This window comes from Prionailurus viverrinus, chromosome C1 (genome assembly GCF_022837055.1).
Source record: "Prionailurus viverrinus isolate Anna chromosome C1, UM_Priviv_1.0, whole genome shotgun sequence".
NCBI lineage: Eukaryota > Metazoa > Chordata > Mammalia > Carnivora > Felidae > Prionailurus > Prionailurus viverrinus.
The window spans coordinates 160,436,542-160,458,453 of record NC_062568.1 but is presented as its reverse complement, the minus strand read 5'-3'; the positions used below and the strand labels follow the sequence as shown (position 1 = coordinate 160,458,453).

The following is a 21,912-nucleotide window of genomic DNA, read 5'->3' as shown; positions in this document are numbered from 1 at the left end:
GGAGCTCGCCTGGTGAATTCAGTCTAGTCATCAGCTTGACTTCTTGGAAGCCATGCAAACGCAAACAGAAGATGAATTGTACAACTTTGGTCAAACTCTAACTTCACTAAACATGAGAACTCATTCCAGGAATAACTTTTGTGGGTGATTTCCAATTGGTCTTAAATCTCAAACTATTTGAAGTGGGTCCACCAGACAACATACAAGATTTCCAATTGGTCTTAAATCTCAAACTATTTGAAGTGGGTCCACCAGACAACATACAAGAAATTCACCTCTCACCCTTGAATAATTCCCACTGAAGAGAATCTCCTGATTGGAAGCTGGTTACTTTGGGATGAAAGATGCAGGGATAGAGGTTAAACCTATTGTTTTTGATCACTTATTTAAAATGTAAGTCATGTCATTGCTGTGCTGAAAATGCGTCTTTATGCCACTCAGCATGGAAGTTAGAGTCCTTAGATGGCCTTTATGGCCCTATGTGCTTTTGACCTGAGTGGTGTGACCCATATCCCCTCCCTCTTGCCCTCTCCATTCCAGCCATACTGTCTTCTTGCTGTTGTACCGGCTGTCTCCTCTTCCCCAGGCATTGGTGTGATGAACTTCTTCACCTCCTTTGATCTTTCTCACCTGGCACCTTCTCAGTGGGGTCTACCCTGACTGCTCCATTTCATATCACAACTCATCCCTGTGCCCGGACTCTAGATTTTTCTTTCTGCTGTATTGATCAACTTCCAAAATCCTCAATAATTTACTTACATGTTTTGTTTCTTTTTTTGTTTCCCATCTCTCCCCACTAGAATATGAGCTCATAAAGGCAAGGAGTTTAGTTTGTTTTGTTCATTAATGCTTCACTAGTGCCTAGAAGAATTATTGGTACATAGTAGATGTTATCTATCTTACCATATAATATGTAAATATAGAATGAATTAACTCATTTTTTCCCTAAGTCTCTTTGAGACATAGTTAGTGATAGTGTTAATAAGGTTATGTATTTTCCTGACTTTAATACTTTGAACTTATTATTTTCATAAGGATACTATCTTTTGTGTCCCATAGGTATGGATGTTCATAGTTCAGCATGACAATTCTGGACTCAGTTCTCTGTTTTTTGTTAATTGGTTAGAAGATGTTTATCACCCACTCGAAGCCAGTTAGCACCTCTTTGTTTTGCTGCTATACTTCTTGTTTTGTCCTGTGTCATGCCAGACTGAAAGGAATTTTCCACTATCCTTTCTGGAAAAAACAATTATTCCACTGTTAGCGGGTCAGTTGCATATCTTCATACAGGATAACATATAGGTCAGACTCAGATGTCATATTAGGACGTCAAATTGCCCACCTCTGACTTCTATAAGGTACCACTGATCTCTTCTGAAAATCAAGAAATACTTCCTGCCTTTGAGTTCTACAGATATTTATTGAACATCTACTCTGAAGAGAACAATCACTTGGGGCATAGTGTGGAATAGAAAGTAAATAACCATAATTAAAAGCAAAATAGAGATTGAAAGTGTTAGGTAATTACCTTTCCATTTGTATATTCCTATATCTTCAACAGATTTTAAATTTCTTGAGGATAATGTCTTTTAGTTCTCTGTTCCCTTGTATGGTGCCTTGCATATGGTAGATGGTCATAAAGATTTGTGGGCTTGATTAGTAACAAAGTTGGGGTTCTAACAACTATTTATACATCCTAGTTGAATATAAGACTACGATCAGAAGTTAAAGAAATTAAATAGCAAGTGTTAGTGAAATTGATTTCCATCACATTTTTCGTGGGTTACTATGGTAGAAGAGGAATAGAAAGGAAAGAACTCTTATGGCTGATAAGGACATGTTCTTTTTAACTTAATGATGGGAAAGTACAAGAAGTCTTGTACAGACCAATACAAGACTTGGTAGTACTAATTTTGGTGCTCTGGTGGTGGTGGGGTGTGTGTGTGCGTGTGTGTGTGTGTGTGTGTGTGTGTGTGTGTGTGTGTTTAGTACTATCTGCCATGTAAGTTTAATGTTTGCATTTTACCCACTGATTTTATGGACAGAACCTACAGATGCCTTAGAAATAAATTCTTTCTTATGGGACCTTGTTTCTTATTTGGATTTTATAGGTTCAGAAAAAACTTACTCTACCAATGTGTATTCCTCTAATATACCTGATTCTTTGTAGCTGAACATTTCTTTTAAATCCTGCATTTGGAATTTTGAGAGGGGCCAGTATGATTTCTTTTGAAGCTGCAGTAAATTTGTTTTGAGTGACAGTAGACTCTCTCTGACAGCAGCATGGTGGATGATGTATAGTTGCTCAGTACATGTTCTGACTGACTCATCATTCTTTGTTCAGTCACAGCAGAGGAGAAAACAAAATTTCAGTTCTAAGCTGATCATGGCTCTCCTACACTTATTAATACCAGCTTAAGGCAAATTGAGCTTAAGTTTCTTTTCATCTTTTCTTATTGGCCACTGACTTTGTGTTAAATGTAGAGGTGGGACACACAAAGGTGAATAAGATAGTTCTTGCCTTCAAGGAGCTAACAATTTAATGGAGACAGACATATGCACAGTTATAATTCGAAGTGTGGATGGAAGTAAAATATAGGTAAGCCAAAGAAGGAAGAGTAACAAAGAGTATATGGGTTCTACCAACTGTCACGTAAGTAACCATACATGGAGACCCAAAGATATCAATATTGCAAAATGTTTGGAGCGCTCAGAAGGAGATGAATCATGTGGGGCCATGGCAGGTCATGCAGGCTTCATGGAAGGGACAGTATTTATCTGTGTGAACTCCGAAAAGTGGGTTCTCAGTTATTTTGTGACGATTCTTTCTCTTCTCCCCATTTCTTCTGCAGCGTCTAGTACACCTGCTGTGAACATTCAGCCAGATGTTTCGGGAGGTTGGGATTGGCATACCAAACCAGGTATAAGTCAACAGGTTATTTTTGTGCGTATTTAGCCAACTGCTAAAGCATAATCCTTCACTGAGGCTATAATGAGTACTTATAGAGTATCATATAGCTCACCTATGTAATTTCCTAAAGACTCACATTCTCATGGAGGTTTTCACACTGCCTTTGATGGCATGACAATAGTGTGTTTTATACATTATTTATAACTATTCTCAGTTTCATTTGCTGAATGTCTGTCTTGACAATAGAATTAGACAAATCTGGGTATACAGCTAACTCAACCACTTAGCGACACTTGGATTTTTTTATAAGCCTGAACCTCTGTTTTTTAAATCCATAAAATAGGGTTTATAATTCTTGTCCCACACAGCTACATGTTTTTTCTAATATACATTTTTTTTTATTTTAAAGAGAGAGAAAGAGAGAGGCTGGGGGGTCAGAGGGAGAAAGAGAGAGAATCTTAAGCAGGCTCCATGCTCAGTGCGGAGCCTGATGTGGGGCTCAATCCAACAATCCTGGGATCATGACCTAGCCAAAATCGAGAATCGGATGCACAACCAACTGAGCCACCCAGGCACCCCTGTATAAGTGAAATAGTTCATATGAAATTTTCTGGCATAGAGTAGGTACTGAATAATCTGAATAGTCTTCTTTCTTTTTTTAAAAAATTTTTATGTTTATTTTATTTTTGAATGAGTGAGAGAGAGAGAGAGAGAGAGAGAGAGAGAGAGAGAGGCAGAGCATGAGTGGGGGAGGCGCAGGGAGAGAGGGAGACACAGAATCCAAAGCAGGTTCCAGGCTCCGAGCTGTCAGCACAGAGCCTGATGTAGGACTCGAACCCATGAACCGCAAGATCATGACCTGAGCCAAAGTTGGTGCTCAACCAACTGAGCCACCTAGGTGCCCCTGAATAGTCTTTCTCAACAAAGGGTTTGTTTTAGGGCTGAATTTGTCTGTAATAAATAAATTCTCTTTCTCATGGCTAGTATGGTATTTCTTGAGAGCCATCTTCATGTGATTGCATTTCCAATGCTGTGCGGGTTAACACACATACACACACACACACACACACATACTATATGTTTACCACAGCAACTTTTTGGAGCAGTTGCTGTTTCTTTAATTTAACCAGGGAGAAAATGTTGAAGCTCAGAGAAGTTAAGCAACATGCCAAAAGTTACTCAGCTAGGAAGTGGCATTCAGAGCCAGGCCTGACTCCAAATCCCAGAGGAAATAATGGAGTCAGGTGAGATGAGAGGTTAACATTGGATGTAGTAGTTTGCAGGGATGGCTAGGAAATGACATATGCCTCCTCTGTTCCCTGTCCCTGCTCCAGGCCACTACTCACTAGCAACTTGTAACATCTTTGCAAACCCTGTCCTAATTTCCCCTAAGAGGTAAAATGAGCAGTAGCCCTGGATTTCTGAATTCCAGAATTCAGCCTCCGACAACTAACTCATTTTCAATGATTTTATTTCCTTTTCAGGAAGCTTTGGAATGGGAAGCAAGTCAGCTGCCACCAGCCCAACAGGATCCTCGCATGGCACGCCCACGCATCAAAACAAACCGCAGACTCTGGATCCTTTTGCTGACCTTGGGACTCTAGGTATGAACTCAACAGGTTAAGATATTAGTAACATTTACTTATGGCTACAAAGCCTCACATCTAAATCTTTGGTGTTACAACAAGCTGATATTGTTACCTGGGACCTAGAATAGTACGTATTCTTAAGCAATGCTCTAAAACCTGAGACTGGCTTTTTAAAAAAAGGAAACAGGCCCCAAGTACTGGGTTGGAACTAACCCCTCTAAAATAGTTTGTCCAGTGCCTAATTTTGGTTTAGTAGCATGAGTACAGCCAGAACTTCCAGGAGTACCTCACAACACAGTTTGGCTACAGCAAAGGTAATGAATGTGTACGGAAATGCTGAGAGAAGAGGCCAGTCGTATAGATTTGTGACGTATAGGGCCAGCCATGCACAGGCCTTCCTGTAATGTTCCTCCTGAGATCCTCACACTGGCATCCCTCTTCTCTCCACTGACTACAGTGCTCTCTGCTTAGTTTGTAAAATTCCATACAGAAAATAGACTCTGTATAGAATTCTCAAAGTGTTTTTCATCATATGTTGATCATTTTTGAGGGATAAGTGTTCCATGAACAAGTGATTTTGGAGGCGCTAAGTTGCTAAATTTTGTGGACTTGGATTATTGCAAAAACTTCTGAGCGTACCTGTTCTTGGTGAGTTTCCCCAAAAGGATACAGTTTGTAGGGTTCTCTTCTATCTCACCAAGGAACCTTTTTTCAAGGAACAGCTTGTTGGACTAGCATATTATGAAACCTTTTCTTCGTCCTTTTTCCTTTCTTCTACGTGCAGTGCAGAGTTGAATAAGGGGGTGGAGATAGCCCTCACACACAGTTTTGAATTGGCCATATTGATAGTTTAGATTCTCAAGAGAGCCCTTATGAGGCATTTAGAGCTAAATTGTCTTAAGGGAATAAGAACGTGACTCCATTTTTGCCAGTAATTGTATTGGAATCTTAACCTTCCATCATGCCCTCTTTAGAATTGTTTTTTCTTTTAATAACTCTTAAAATCATTTTCCTTTCTCTCCTTTTCCTTTCTCTTCCTTCTTAATGTAAGTTTCAAATTTTAAAATAATAACAGGTGAAATTCTGCTTCAAATAAAATCTTATTCACTGTTCATTTTTTTATTCATTCCACAACTATTTACTAAGTGCCTTCTGTGTCTTAATAAAACATTGTCTTAATAAAAACCAACCAAACAAGAAAAACCAAAACAACATTCCTGCTTTCCTAAAGCTTATATGCTAGAAGAGGAATGAAATAGTAAATGAATAAATATGTGATATAATGTCAAATAAAAATAACAATTAATGTTTATTGGGGCTTTACTGTGTGCCAGGCACTATTTTAAGTGTTTTACGTTTCATTTAATCTCCCCAATAATCTTTTTTTTAATGTTTATTTATTTTTGAGAGAGAGAGAGAGCGAGCAAGCAAGCACAAGTCGGGGAGGGGCAAAGAGAGAGGGGGACAGAGGGTCTGAAGCAGGCTCTGCATTGACAACATAGAGCCCGATGCAGGGCTCGAACTCATGAACTATGAGATCATGCCCTGAGCTGAAGTCAGACACTTAACCAACTGAGCCACCCAGGTGCCCCTATCCTGAATAATCTTTAAAACAATTGTTTTAAGTTTATTTTGAGAGAGAGAGAAAGAGAGGAGAGAGAGAGAGAAAGCACACGCATGAGAGCAAGGCAGGGGGAGGGGCAGAGAGAGAGGGAGAGAGAGAATCCCAAGCAGGCTCCATGCTGTCAGCACAAAGCCTGATGTGGGGCTCGAACTCATGAACTGTGAGATCATGTCCTGAGCTGAAATCAAGAGGTGGATGCTTAACGAGCTGAGCCACGCAGGCACCACCCCCCAATAGTCTTTTGAAGTAGAGACTGTTATCCTCATTTTGCAGATGATGAGGAAACTGGGGCACAAACGATTAGGTCACACTCCTGAGTCATGGGTTTTCAGCACCATGATGTCTGGCTCTGGAGCTCACACTCCTAAGCCCTGTGCTAAGTGCTATGAAAGAAAAAAAGCAGAGAGGGATGGTGAGTGATAGATGGCCTGGGGTGTTATTTCAGGTATCAGGTGGTTAGGAAAGGCCTCTCTGAAGAGATGATCTTTATAGGAAGTTCCTTTTAAAAATCCAGCATCACGTCTTGCATTTAGACATCATGTCATTTTAGGCAACTTTAATCCAGAATCATTCCTTTGCCTATTTTTTTTTTTTTTTTGCCTTTCATGACATTGATCCTTGAAGGATAGAGGCCAGTTGAGAAAGTCTCAATTTAGGTTTGGTATTAACTTTGATCACTTCCCTAAGAGGGTATCTGCCAGGCTTCTTTATCATAATGTTATTATTTTTTCCCTTTGTAATTGATGAGTTAGCTGGAGGAGATAATTTGCGACTACCCTATATGAGAATATTCTATTCTCTATCTGATTTAGCTACTGGTTTTAGCAGTCATTAATGATTCTTGCCTGAAGCAGTTATTACTGCAATGGTTGCAGAATTGTGATTTTTCTGATTCCTCCCTTCTTTCTACATATATTAATTGGCACTGTAAAAAAAAAATTCCTTTTCTTTCTCTCTCTGTCTCTCATCAGAATGGCCTAATAGATTCTTTTTTGATTCATTACTGTCATTATTTTCTCTAATGTTCATGTCTAAGATTTGGTTTGGTTTGTGAAATCCCCTTTTTTCTGGATTCTGTGTTCTTTTCTTTTTTTTTTTAATTTTTTTAATGTTTATTCATTTTTGAGACAGAGAGAGACAGAGCATGAACGGGGGAGGGTCAGAGAGAGGGAGACACAGAATCCGAAACAGGCTCCAGGCTCTGAGCTGTCAGCACAGAGCCCGACGCGGGGCTCGAACTCACGGACTGTGAGATCATGACCTGAGCCGAAGTCGGCCGCTTAACCAACTGAGCCACCCAGGCGCCCCTTAATTTTTTTCTTTTTTTAATTTTTTTTAACGTGGATTCTGTGTTCTTTTCACTCAAATTCATCATTTTTTGAAAACTTTCTTTCTTAACGGCACAAGATGTTCTAGGCTTGTTGTGAAATGTTTTCTCCCCAGTCCTAGAATCAGTCATTCCCCAAGGAATCCTTATTCCTTTTTGTGGAGAATGATATTCGGAAACCAGGATCTGTGCACTAAGTGTGTTCATTGGTACTGGGGTGGGAGTCATTGCTCTGCCTTTCAGTAGCTAGATAGAGATAGGAGATGTGTGGATATAGCTACATATATAATTCCATCCAATACACGGGGGGCTCCTTTGTCTTGCCCTTTTCCACATATGTATTTTCCATTTCCCTGGATCTCAACAACATTAATTGCCACACAACAAAAATTTCAGAATAGCGACACCCATATCACTACAACAACCAACCTGTTGGGAGGAGTTCAGGAATTCTTTGTCATTTTTGAAATGTAATTAATTCTTATAGTCGCTGGGAAAACTAGTTTCCTAAATTCCTGCATGATTCAAGTCACGTAACTTAGGAAACTTAAGGGACTTTCCTAAAGCCACACAGTGAACAGGTGTATAAGCAGGGCTACAAGCCAGAATTTTTGACACCTAGGCAGTTGCTTTGAAGATTAAAATCAAACTTCCAAATTACATAGCAGCAGTTCAGAAAAGACAAAAGACAGTGTCCTTCTCCTAAAGGTGTTTTCACATTGAACAATTCTGTTCCATACAGCAGTGCCTTAGTTCCTCCCATAGACATTATGATCTAATTGGTCTGGCGGTGGCCTGAATATAGGGAGTTTTAAAAGCTCCCCAGGTGATGGTAATGCCCAACCACAGCCGATAACCAACTGCTGTAGCTTTTAATGAGGATAGCAGTGGCCTCTGGGTTTAGCAGCTGCTTTGCATTTTTGTCAGTTCCCTGCTCCGGTAGCATTAAAAATTAAATTTCTGAACATGGGAAGAGAAGATTCTGGAAGAGTGGGCATCAGAAAGTCCTACAATGTTGACGAGCCCCTTGAGAACAGGATCTGCATTTGTCTTTTCACCACCGTGTCTGCAGCCTAGCGTGTGAAGGATGTTCGATAGTGTTTTATAAATGAATGAATAAATGGCAGTGTAATGCAAATAAGGAAGCTTTTTTTTAGTGTTTAGGCGTTTCCATATTTATTTAATTAAATAATGTATATATATCAGAAGGAAGATAGTAAGCATCCTTAGACTGTAAAATGAAATTCCAGTGCAGAATGAATACCCAGCCTAAGGTGTATGTTGATGTGCTGTTGGCAGGAGGGCCCAGGTCCTCATGAAGAGACGCTTCATGCTAAGTTATGCACTGACAGGGGGCAATGCCAAGCCTCAGAGCTTCTGTCGTCACCTTTTCCTGTTACCAAGTATTTATTAAGCCCTTACGATGTTTCAGTGTATTCTGGGCATATGAACTTGCATTGTATTATAATGTATAATGTCTCTTAATTTGCTTAATTCAGGGTTTGTGAAATATATTCATATAGCCTTTGTGTCTTTATGGTATACCTGTAACATAGATGTAGTTCTGGTTTTACAAATGAAACTGAGACTCAAGGAGGGGAAGTTTTTTCACTGAGCTTCGGAAGAGCAGGGATTCTCCATAGACCATATTCCCAATGCCCAGTACTTTATATGGCACACAGATGCTCTGTAAATACTGATGAGTGAATGTACGGATGGATGAATAAGTGTGTGCATGAATGGGTGATAAAGCTGAGACTCAAACTCAGATTGACTCCAAGTTCCAGGGTCCATTATACAGCATTCCCACTGGGGAAAGAAGGAGGAGCCCCAGATCAAAGCAAAGGGAGAGATCTCTAGAAAGAAGAGATGGTAAGGGATAATTTGTAGTGACAGGCTCAGAGATTTGGGGAGGAATTAGGGATTATGGGTGCAGCAAATGAGCATGACATTTGGAGGAAGGATGCCTATAGTCAAGACTCAGCTCCGTTAACTAGATCATGAGCAAGTCAGGAAACTTCTCTGAACTTTGGATTTCCTCATTTTTAGAGTGGGGTCAGTAGTACTACCTATCTCCCTAAGAGTGTTGTATAGACTGAAGGAAGTAATAGACACAAAAGTATTTTGTACATGCATATTAGTTATTTTATTATCATTGTTACTTTGGGTTTGGTGCACGAAAGGCTTCCTAGAGATCACCACATTTCAGTTTCTCATTTTACCTCTTTAAACACAAGACACTGTTCGTCTTTGTATTTTGGAAACAGCCCAGCACGAATGCAGTGAGTACTTAAAAGTTAGGAGATTGTGGAATCAGAATTCTACTTAAATTCCTGGCACAAAGTAATAATCATTTTTTTTAAAGCTTGAGTAAGATCCTTTGCCCAGTTCAAAGTTGCCATAGTGCTGGCTGTGTTGAATGTGTTCTGCAATGAAATGCAAGAAGTGTGAAATTGAAACCTACTTGTGAATTTTCAAAACATCTTTGTTTACTCACAGGCACTAACCATGTTTGTACTTACAACAAACAATGATTAATCGTGATCATTGAAGTTTAAGTAGTACCTTGGTGAATGAATGTATTTTCTTTTATTCTCTCTTCTTGTCAATTCGGTAGTTGTTATTTTTTTTTTCCCCAGTGAGAAATAGAATGTGCTTATAAGGTGGGAAGGAGAGGAGACATGGCAGTGTGGGAAAAGACAGGGCTTTTCTGGCTTGGAGTCCAAGACTTGGATTCAAGTCCCAGTTCTGCCACTGCTGGCTGTGTGACTTAGAGAAAATCACTCAGCTGCTCTGAACTGTGGTTTGTATATCTGAAGAAAAAGATGGCGTTATTAATATACACCTAGAAACATCACTGTGGGGATTAAAGGAAATATATGCCTGCAATTCCTTTAATTATTAGGAAGGTTAATTGTGCCATCAGTCAAGGTAATTTCCACTAAAGTCACTGAAAACAAAAACTTGGGACATAGAACTAGAGGTTACTCAAAACAGCATTCCTCTCTCTCTCTCTCTCTCTCTCTCTCTCTCTCTCCCTCCCTCCCTCTATGTTTCCATAGGTAGTTCTTCCTTTGCCAGCAAACCCACCACACCAACTGGACTGGGTGGAGGATTTGCGCCTCTCAGCTCACCGCAGAAGGCATCTCCGCAGCCTATGGGTGGAGGGTGGCAGCAGGGAGGTGGCTACAACTGGCAGCAGACACAGTCCAAGCCACAGCCCAGCATGTCCCACTCCTCTCCCCAGAACCGACCCAACTACAATGTGAGCTTCTCGGCCGTGCCTGGGGGGCAGAATGAACGTGGGAAAGGATCAGCTAATTTGGGTAAGGGTGATGGCGTGTAGCCTGACTATAGGGTAGCCTGTGTTGTCATGCTACCTGTATGTATGCCTGAAGAAGGAGACAGAAAACAATTCCAGTATTTTCTGAGTCCATCTTTCGTTGTAGAGATACAACAGGATCCCTCCCTCCCACTCTGTGCCTGAAGCACCTGGGTTTACCATGCTCTTGACACTCATCACATCATTTTGTGACTTAGGCTAGTGCACGTGTCTGTCTCTTTCCACACTGACCCCTGATGGAGAGCAGGTATGGTGTCATGTGATCATTAGCACCTAGCTGGGGGCTTGGCGTGCAAGAAGCACTAAACGAATACTGAATGGGTGTGAGTGGTGGAGCGGCTGGATCTTGAACTGTTATTCCTTTGGAAGAGGGGGGAGAGGAGAAGAGTTGGGAGCCTTGTAAGCTCTGTGTTCACATTTGCCCTTGGATCCTCATCAGAAGAGGGTGTATGTCTTGGGACATTTATCTTGCTTATGCTCTGGTTGGCAGATGTTTCAGATCACTGGGTTTCCTACATGGTTTTTTCCTCTCTTCTGAGAAGAAAGTTAAAAGAACACAAAATGGGCCAACAGCTAAAGCTAGAGGGTACTCTGGATAGGATTCAGTCTCTTCTTTTTTCTTTTTTTTGAATGAGATTCTTGGTAACAAGTAAAAAAATACTGTATTTTGCATAGCAGCAATGGTTAAATTTGAGTTTGTCAAAAGTCCTGTTATATTTCCCATCTCAATTGATTTGGTCATACTCAAGAGCTGAGTCTTTAGGGGCGTGGTGAAGAAACAGGCCTTTCTCTCTGTAGAACATGGAAAAGGAAATTCTACTTTTCCTAGTAACTGTAGCTAACGTTGAGTGCTTGCTGTATGTCAGGTGCTGTTCTAAGTAGTTTCACGCATTATTTCATATAATCTTCAAAACCAACTCCATGTTGTAGATGAAGAATCTGTGACAGAGATAAATGAAGTAATTTCTTAAACCCACACAGCTGTAAGTGACAGAACCAAGATTTGAACCCAGGCAATTCAGCTCCAGAACCCCTCCTCTTAACTGCCACACTCTACTTGATACAACACAGGTACCTTCTCAAAATAATAACATGACAGGGACTCTTTTGCCGGGAATATGTAACATCACGTTTGTTCTTTGGTTCACGATGGGTATTGCTTGCACAGTTCCATAGAGTCTTGTGGCTCCCCCTCTATTTTTATTTTGAGTAGATGTAGGGTAACTGTCAGCAGTCGGCAGATATTTATGTAGCATCTTAAGTGTAGAAAACTTTGGAAATTATGGAAGTGAACAAGACAGGCAGATTCCCTCATCTCAGAGCACTTGCATTTAGTGTGTGCATGTGTGGGTGTGTGTCCAGAACGTCTTATGGTATAGAGATGGCAAGTGGCTTTCAATCCAGATGTCAACTTTGGTTGATGGGCATTGACAAGCATGGACTGCTGTGCTTTGGTTCTGTTTTGTTTTAATTTGATAAACATTTAAATAATCAGGCACTATTCTAAACTCCTGAAAATGTTAACTTCTCAATTCTTACAACAACCCTGTGAGGTAAGTAGTATTGTTAACACCATCCCTGTTTTACAGATGAGGAAATTGAGGCCGGAGGATAATAAGTAACTTGCCCCAAGGTCCCACTGCTGATAAGTGTAATTCAAGCCTGGGGAGTCCAGGCTTGTAATTCAAGCCTGGGGAGTCCAGCTATAGAGACTTTGCTCTTTGCCATCAAGCTAGGCTGCCTCTCCAAACATTGAGAAAGACTGTGAGGCCACAGCCAGACTTGGAGGAAAAGAGCGGAATGATGGGCTAGAGCTGTCAGTGGGTAGGACTAGAACTGGGCATGGTCAGGAAAGTGGTGGCATACGTGGACTTCAAGTACCAAAACCCAGTGTTAGTCCCATCACTGATACTAACTAGTTGTATAACTGGGGTGGGTGGGGTGGGGGTGCATCATGAGTATTTTCAGCTATAAAAAGATGATATGGTGGAAATGGTGTTATGGAGTTGGATTTACTGTAACAATCCAGCCTTGAGTTCTAGCTTTGCTGTGGATATGGTATATGATTCTGGAAAAATCTCTTAGGTTCTTCAAGCCTCATTTTCCTCATCTGCCAAATGGGCATGACAGTCTCATACCCTACTCACTGGGTTAAGTGTCAGAGGATTAATATATGTGAAAGCACCTTGAAGACTCTTAAGTGTTATGAGGTGATATGATTTTATGTTTAAGAGTAGAGACTATAATGATTTCTTTTTAAAACTTATATTGCAGAAGGGAAACAAAAAGCAGCTGACTTTGAAGACCTACTTTCTGGTCAAGGTTTCAATGCACACAAAGACAAAAAGGGGCCTCGAACAATAGCTGAGATGAGAAAGGAAGAAATGGCTAAGGAAATGGATCCTGAGAAATTAAAGGTGTGTGAGCTCCTGCCCCAGGGTGATTATTCTGTGTGAAAAAGTCCTGTGACAAGGTTATGGGTATGGAGCCTTCAGTGTTCCTGGTTCCCAGCTTCTTCACTGCTTCCCTCCATCCACTTTCAGCCAGAGCAGTTCTACTTTTATCTGTTTTGATTCTAGAAGTCTAGGTAAGATTGGATTTGCAGAAAAAAGAATATTTCCCCATTAAAAAAGATTTGCCAACCAGCTACTCCCAGTTTAGCTTGGAAAGAAAAGGGTGGTTTCATTATGTGGATGTATTGTGTGAGGTAGTGGAAGAGTTTTGTAAAGATCACGAGAATTGGAATGTTCTTGACAGACGGAGAGGTTGAATTCCTATGTGACAAAATACTAAGTATGCTGATGCCAGAATGAACTGGGAGATGGGGCTCTAATCTGCTACCGCATTAAAGGGTTTCCAAAACCAGGACTAGCACAGCCAGTCCATCTTACACATTTTGAAAAAAATGTAACATATTTCCAGACAGATTTGAACATTTGTGAAGGATACATAGATTCTTAGATTCTCTTTTGAATACAATATAGGATCCTTGGTTTGCATTTACTTTTTGCTTCATGTAACGCTACCGAGACTTTCTATTTCTTCCAAAGCTCTGTGCTCCATCTTGACAACATTTGTTCACTAGGCAAACTCTGACAATTTTTTCTATAGAAGAAAATAGTTTATGTCTTTTAAATGATGCTCAGTTGTTTAGTTGGTACATGGTATTTAGTTGCTTGGGAGAGTAGGCATTATTAACCTTGGCTAAACCATTCATTCACCAACGTACACACTGAGCTCCTACTATGTGCTAAATGCTGGTGTGCTCTTATAAACCCTTCAACTTAATCACCTCATTTGTGCAACCTGAGAAGACTCAAACTGTGAACATTCATATTACTACTTGGATTAATTCATTTAACAGTTTTCGAGTTTTCTTTTAAAGCTGTATTTTGAAGCAGTCATGTTATTTGTCTCTTGAGTTATAGTCTTGGTAAGAAACAGTACCTTTTCTCAAACAGCTCTGCCTAATGGCAAGGAAAAACACACACACACGGGTGATTATGACAAAATATAGCACATATTAAGATAGAAATATGTTTAAGGGATTAGCCCAGAGAAATCCCCCCCCCCCCCCCCCGCACCGGGATATTTATTTAGTGTGTGTGTGCCAGATACTATACCAGACAGAGGCAGATAGCAGAGACCAAAATGGACACGGTCTGTGCCCCCATGGAGTTCATGCTTTAGGAGTGAGATTAACTCTGGGGTGGGGTAGAGAGGAAGGGATTCAAGCTCTCAAAGGCAAATGGTATGAAATTCCTGAGCAGGCTTTTAAAGGATGATGAAGGGTTAACAGGCAACCCAAGGTAGGAGGTGAAAAATTATCCTAGGTAGAGAAAACAGCTTGGAGCATGCACAGTGCCCCATGTGGTTAATGTTGTTGGGGCAGAAGCCATTTCCAGAGGCTAAGCGGAGACCTTAGGGACTTGAAAACATTTCTATTTCCTAATTCCCTCTGCGTTTACAGATTCTGGAATGGATTGAAGGTAAAGAGAGAAATATCAGAGCACTTCTGTCCACGATGCACACTGTGTTGTGGGCTGGGGAGACCAAGTGGAAACCAGTTGGCATGGCTGACCTGGTAACACCTGAGCAGGTGAAAAAGGTATACAGGAAGGCTGTGCTGGTGGTGCACCCAGATAAAGTGAGTATGATCCTCCCTGGAAGAGCACTTCTCTGCTCCTTATTTCATTAGCTTATGACCATGTATTAAAACATTATACTCTCAATTTTCTGGTTATTAGTCCATTTAAATGATAAAGTCCATGGGCTAACATCAAGTATTTATTTATTTTTTTTTAAATTTTTTTTTTCAACGTTTATTTATTTTTGGGACAGAGAGAGACAGAGCATGAACGGGGGAGGGGCAGAGAGAGAGGGAGACACAGAATCAGAAACAGGCTCCAGGCTCTGAGCCATCAGCCCAGAGCCCGACACGGGGCTCGAACTCACGGACCGCGAGATCGTGACCTGGCTGAAGTCGGACGCTTAACCGACTGCGCCACCCAGGCGCCCCTAACATCAAGTATTTAAACAAATAGTTATACTTTATGAAGCAAGAGAAGAAATTAAACTATATATTACAATAATGGAATGGGAGGGCTTTCCCTAGGTATATGATTTATCACTGACTAGTTTTTTTTTCCAATTTTTAAATAAAGTTTATTTATTTATTTTTGAGAGAGAGAGAGAGAGAGAGAATGCACACACACGAGCGAGGGAGTGGCAGAGAGGGAGAGAGAGAGAATCCCCGGCAAGCTCCACACTGTCAGCATAGAGCTCAATGCGGAGCTTGATCTCACGAACGATGAGGTCATGACCTGAGCTGAAATCAAGAGTCGGACGCTTAACAGACTGAGCCACCATATGTGAATTTCTAAGGGGAGAGAGTTTTGGGGAGGTTATAATAATTAGGATCACATAGAGTGAGCTATAAAATAAGAAATGGCCTAATAGAAAAACATTTCAATTACTTAGAGCCCACATATTAGCAGTGAAAATTTTAATACAAATAAAATTTCAGTCTGTAGTATCTAATGTGTTTTGCTGTTCTTTTTTCTTTTTTCTATAGGCTACTGGGCAACCCTATGAACAATATGCAAAGATGATTTTTATGGAGCTCAATGATGCCTGGTCTGAGTTTGAAAACCAAGGTCAAAAGCCCTTGTATTAGTTTTTGAGCTTTTCCATTTCTGCTGCAGACCTGTGCTAATGCTTAGTGTGTGTCACAGTTCTGAAGTTTTCACAGGTGAACCAAAAACTCCAGTAACATGTATCCAGTACTAAACTGTTAAATTACTCGTGAATTAATTACTCATTGATAAGGAATGTGGATGTTTATTTCCTCAAGTCCCCACCATAAAAGGTCCAGAGCAGGGAAGGAACTTTTAGTCAGAGGACCTTGTGGAGTTCCTACATTCCAGCCTGCCCTTTGGGGGGGCAGACTCAGCATTTTGTGGGGAAATGGAAACCAGAGGCCACCAAAGGCATAACACCCATCTCATTGTCTGAGAATAGGATTAATGAGCAAAAGCTATGATAATAGAAGTACATGGTGGATTTTAACTAATGGTTTTTAGATTTTCTTGGGAAGATGGCATTAAAGCCATGGCTTTACATTGACTTTAGGAACACAACCACCAAGTATTTTATTTTTGTGGAAATTTACAATGGTCTTTAGCATAATACTGTATACGTCTTTGGGTCAAAAGGACAATGTAAATTGTGGGAAGTGATTGTATTACAATCCAGTGATTGCCAACCCTGGATAAGCTAAAAATTAGTGCAAATGCTGACTGAAGAAAACAGGGACTCTGTGGAGAGAGAAATCTTTGTTCCTGGTCAGAAAGTTGGGCTGCTACCTTCCTCTCCCTAGAAAACTGTAGTTGCTTAAAGAAAATGTCTTAAGGACGTAACTTCAACTCTAAACCTGATTTGGAAGAAACTTATCATTTTGTCATAAGGCTTCATGCTCTTCCTTTTGCTTAGCCAAGAAAATATTTTTAGCTGGAAACAGGTTGTAAAGCAGTTTGGCACACCACAACGTATCAGGACCAGTGTCTAGTAAGGAGTCCCTGTCCTCTAGTTTTGTGAGTGGTTGTGGTAAGAGAGTAGAAAACAACACAACACCAGTGACGAGACAGGTGCAGTTGGAGCGGGAGAGCTGTGCTCACCTTCGTACCGGACCGAGTCAGATGGCTGGTCAGGATTTGCTTGGAGGGACCATGTTCTCCTCCCCACCTGTTGAAACTGGATCCCTTGGATTATTACAGTGGGGGTTAGTGTTTTAAAAGTAGTCGGGGGTCTACAGGAACAACATTCATGCAGGGACATCTGTGAAAGCAAAGTAAGAATGAAACCTTTGCAGACTTCACACTGGTTGGATTGCACTTCAGTGTTTTGGCTGTTCCTCATTTTGAGGGATCAGCAGTTGCCATCCCGTGACTTGAGGGGGATCTCTTTTGGTGTGCACATCCATGATGTGCATAGTATATATATGCAAAGCAGATGGGCAAAAAGATTTCCATGCTAATCTTAAAAGGTTCATGCTCAATATGGTGAAAAGCTTTCAAAAGTTGTTTTTAAAAGACAATCATTTTTTTGTTCCTATTTTAATTTTCTTGTGGCAAACTGTACCAGAAAAGCAGCATGTCAAAAATACTTCATGTTCTGTATAGAAATCTCTCTCTCTTTTTTTCTTGCTTGCTTGCTTTCTTTCTCTTCCTCCCTTTCCTTTTTTTTTTTATTATAAATATTTATTATTTATTTTACCCTTTACTGACAATGTGAAACTCACAGAAAATGTTCTCCTTTTAAATATACAGCTGTAAACCGTCAAGGTAACCATAACAAACTAGGTGTTATTTATTAACGTATTATGAAATAATGTTTGAACCAGTATGTGCTTGTCTTATTTAAAATTGGAATGTGAGACATGTTGCTGTGACCTGGTTTTTTTTTTTTCTCATTCACATTTGTAGATATTGTGTGAACTACAGTATATAATGATAATAATTAAAAGGATATTATGTGAATGTCACGTACATTTTGAAATGATAGAACTCTATTAGCTTTGTATCATGTTTGGATAATTCATCAATGTTCACAGTTTAAAACATCATTAAACATTATGTAATTAGCAATGAGAAAGAATCTTACCTAACTTATTAAATTTGGGATTTCCGTCATCTCTTTTCCAGATACATTATAATTCTGGACCCCTATTTATCTCAAAACTCTTAACATATGCAGACCAACAGATTTTTGCATTCCTTTTAAATATCTGGTTGTGACAAAGCTTGTTGTTGATCAGATTCACTGTTTCATTCATGTTATTGTAATATATTTTTTGTTTTGTAAATAAGTTACACACAACAAAATGTGATTGGTCTAAAATATTTGTAATGTATATTAAAAGGCTCAAAAATATTTGTAGAAACCTAAGTTATTTTTGCACTAAATATAACCTAAGTTATATTTGGGAATATAATGACAGGTTTGAGTTATACCTTCTGACATGATTCGCTTTTTAGAAAATTAACGGGAAAAGAGCATGAAAACATTTAATACATTTGCACCGAAATGTAATCTGATAGGATTTCTGGATTTATACATTAACCACCTCCACTACCACCCTTTCCCCTACACACACACACACACACACACACACACACACACACACACACGATCATGCTACATAAACACTACGTTTCAAAAAGAATTGGCATAGAAATCCTGGTCTCCTGGATAGAATATTAATGAATTTTCAAAGCTGCGTTTGTATGCTGAGGCAAAGAAATTGATCTTGGAAGTCTGGGACTTTGTCATAGTAAACAGGACTGACCCTTGAAAAATGCAGGGATTAGGGTTTCTGACCCCACATGTAGTCAAAAATCCATGTATAACTTTTGATTCCTCCAAAGCTTAGTTAGTAATAGCCTACTGTTGACTAGGAGCCTCAATGATAACATAAAGTTGATTGACTTCATATAAATGATAACATAAAGTTAATTGACACATATACATGTATACATATATATACTGTATACAGTATAATGTTCTGTATTCGAGAATATTGTATCCTTACAGTAAGATAACCTAGAGGAAAAAAAATGTTAAGAAAATCATAAGGAAGAGAAAATACATTTACCGTACTGTACTGTATTTACTGAAAAACATCCACGTATAAATGGACCTGTGTGGTTCAAAACTGTGTTGTTCGAGGGTCAACTGTATTTCAGTTCTTAAGGATAGAAGCAGCATGTTCATTTGGAAGCACATGCTGCAAATGAAAAGCATTTGAATCATTCTTTTACTGTCTCTGTCTGGAAGAATGTTCAAGTTGGATCCTAATGCCACTGATGAGACACCATTGTATAAGGACTGAACACAAACACTAAATTCCATAAACAGTTATCACAGCAACAGGACAGTTTCCCTACTGGAAACATCTATGGGGAAATTTAGGTCAGGTAAATAGGTTTTGGTTGTTCTTTTTTTTTTTTTTTTAATTTTTTTTTCAACGTTTATTTATTTTTGGGACAGAGAGAGACAGAGCATGAACGGGGGAGGGGCAGAGAGAGAGGGAGACACAGAATCGGAAACAGGCTCCAGGCTCTGAGCCATCAGCCCAGAGCCTGACGCGGGGCTCGAACTCGCGGACCGCAAGATCGTGACTTGGCTGAAGTCGGACGCTTAACCGACTGTACCACCCAGGCGCCCCGGTTTTGGTTGTTCTAAAATAAACCATGATTTGGCATAATGGTATGGTATTGGTTTGAGACCAGAAAACTACATTTAAATCCTGGTTTTTTACTTCAGGGCTGTCATATTCAACAACTTTGTTAAACTAAGACTTAATCCTATCACCTGTATAATAGGGATATTGGTAGTAGCCCTACAATGGAGGCATTAGGAACTGTATATAAACTATTATCGAGTACTCATTAAATAGTAGATATTGTTAATGATCTGTAGAACAAAGTGTATCCTTGCAGATCAGTATTGGGGCTGGAATTATATAGAAACCTCCAGTTGGTTGTAGGGAGTAACACAAATAGAAAAAAGCATCAAAAGAAACTTGTGCCTTGGCCCTTATTTCTATATCCTTGGAATAATAGAGTTCTGTCTCCCTAAAATGGCAGAGATTTGAATTGTAGGTTTTGTAAAGGGAATGGCTGTGTGAAAAAGGGAAGTGGTTGACAGTTAGGGAGGGAAACTAACACTGACTAATTTCAACAGTAGCATCACCTTTGGATTTAACTTAAGCACTGATTTGAGAGCCTACCCCAGTATAGATATAATGCCACTGCATCTATCTGGCAGGCACTGCCCTAGTTTGCTATTATATAGATTTGTTTTCTCATTTAATTCTCAAAAAATTCTGGGAGGCATGTTTTGTAAATCCCACCTCAGGAAACGGAAGCATGGAAACATTTATCCAGAGCTGGGGTTTGAGGCTAGATGTTAGGATAGGGAGAGATGGCACTATGGATGGTGAACTTACCTGTTAATTCAACCAATATTTTGTGTAAATTGTATGCAAGATACTAATAGAAATGTAAGGGAAAATCAAAATTAACAAATGGATTTGATTTCCCTGTTAAACATAAAAGGTTGTTGTTTTTCTAATTACTACAACAGATTTATATGGAGTAGTATACGCACTGACTTTAGAGTTGAACAGTTTTGAGTTTTATCTCAGATTCTTTACTTACTAGTTCCTATTTGAGCCTCAGTTTTCCCATCTGTAAAGTGGAGATAATATAACCTACAGTGTGAGAGAACTGAATGCAAGGAGAGAATATGACGATTTAAAGTAGTTCTGAGAGAATATGACGATTTAAAGAAGTCCTAGGCAGCACGGTAGAGGACATGGATCTTATACATCCAAATCAGGGGTACGTTTCAGCTTCTAAGGTTTTATGTACTTTTTTGGGGACTCTTATTCTTGATGAAACATGGAATGGGTAAGTGGAAGAATAATTTTTCAGTGCAACATCTGGCAAAAGGAAAGGAGATGTTCTCAGGAGATGGTTAGAGCTTCTGGAAAGATGTTTTCTCTTCATAGTGTTTAGTAAACTGGAAAGGACAGATGGTGTAGGCAGAAACCTTGTTGAGAACTGTGATATTGTGATTTATGTATGTGATCATTCAGATGACCAAAGTATATATATTTGGTCTTCATCCACAGTTCCTGGCTTACAGCTCCCCAAACCCTTAGAATTTCCGTAAATGTAGAGAGTGATAAAGATTTCATTATGTTTGGAAATCGCCTAAGGATCAGGGCTGGTTGCCAATTGAGCCAACCACATTTTTAGAGGATTGGTACTTTCAGTCCTACCTCATGAACTCTGGGGAGGAGAGAGGGACTGGCGGTTGGCTCAATAGCCAATGTCCAATGATTTAACCCATTGTACCTATGTAATGAAGCCTCCATGAAAACCCAAAAGGACAGCATTCAGAGAGCTTCCAGTTGGCGAACACCTGGGGATGTGGGTAGAGGGGACACACCTAGAGAGGGCTTGGAAGCTCAGTGCCCTCTCCCCACACCTTGCCCTCTGGCAAGTTATTACCTGTACTTCTGATGGACTGGCTATACATCAGAGGTTCCCATGTTTGATTAGTTTGCTAGAGCAAACTAATCAATCCCCTCATGTTTGATTAGTTTGCTAGAGCAGCTCACAGGCTTGGCATTATAGTGAAGGAACATAAGGCCGACAGGCAGTTCCCCCTGAATACTTTCACTGCTGTTAGAAAGGAGTAATACTCAAAAGCGGGAAAAAGACATTCTGAAGGATCTTGAGTAGATTGCAGGCTACAAAGCAGAGTACAATGTAATTCTGGATCTGCAAGGGTCTTCAATGAGCCAGGTATTAGCAACACAATATTTTTAATAACTACCTTCCATCTATGAGGAGATATGGGAGGGGCTAGAAAAATGAACTCATAGGTAAACATGTTGAGACAATAATACTTGACCGTACAGTTTTGAAAAAGTAAACTTAATGGGGATCCTGAAAGGTGGTGGTGATGAGAATTTGTACTTCTCAAGCAGCCAAAGGAACCCCTTTATCTTTCAGTCTCTTTGAAAATTAAGAAAAAGCAATAGAAAGG

General features: G+C 39.9%; 1 protein-coding gene across 9 annotated transcripts in view; it reads left to right on the top strand.

Moving 5' to 3' along the window:
* Nucleotides 1–18,210, top strand: part of DNAJC6 (DnaJ heat shock protein family (Hsp40) member C6) — a 148,677-nt gene extending 130,467 nt beyond the window's left edge. For 6 of the 9 annotated variants that reach the window (XM_047873085.1, XM_047873083.1, XM_047873082.1 and 3 more), the window contains 6 exons: nucleotides 2,853–2,921; nucleotides 4,396–4,515; nucleotides 10,514–10,777; nucleotides 13,069–13,211; nucleotides 14,765–14,941; nucleotides 15,869–18,210. In XM_047873085.1, coding sequence (XP_047729041.1) covers nucleotides 2,853–2,921; nucleotides 4,396–4,515; nucleotides 10,514–10,777; nucleotides 13,069–13,211; nucleotides 14,765–14,941; nucleotides 15,869–15,970 — 875 coding nt within the window. In that variant the 3' untranslated portion in view covers nucleotides 15,971–18,210. Of the gene's footprint in view, nucleotides 1–2,852; nucleotides 2,922–4,395; nucleotides 4,516–10,513; nucleotides 10,778–13,068; nucleotides 13,212–14,764; nucleotides 14,942–15,868 lie in introns of those variants that run through there. The other 3 variants (XR_007155109.1, XM_047873084.1, XM_047873088.1) reach the window with 3 other exon arrangements.
* The last annotated feature ends 3,702 nt before the right edge of the window (nucleotides 18,211–21,912 follow it).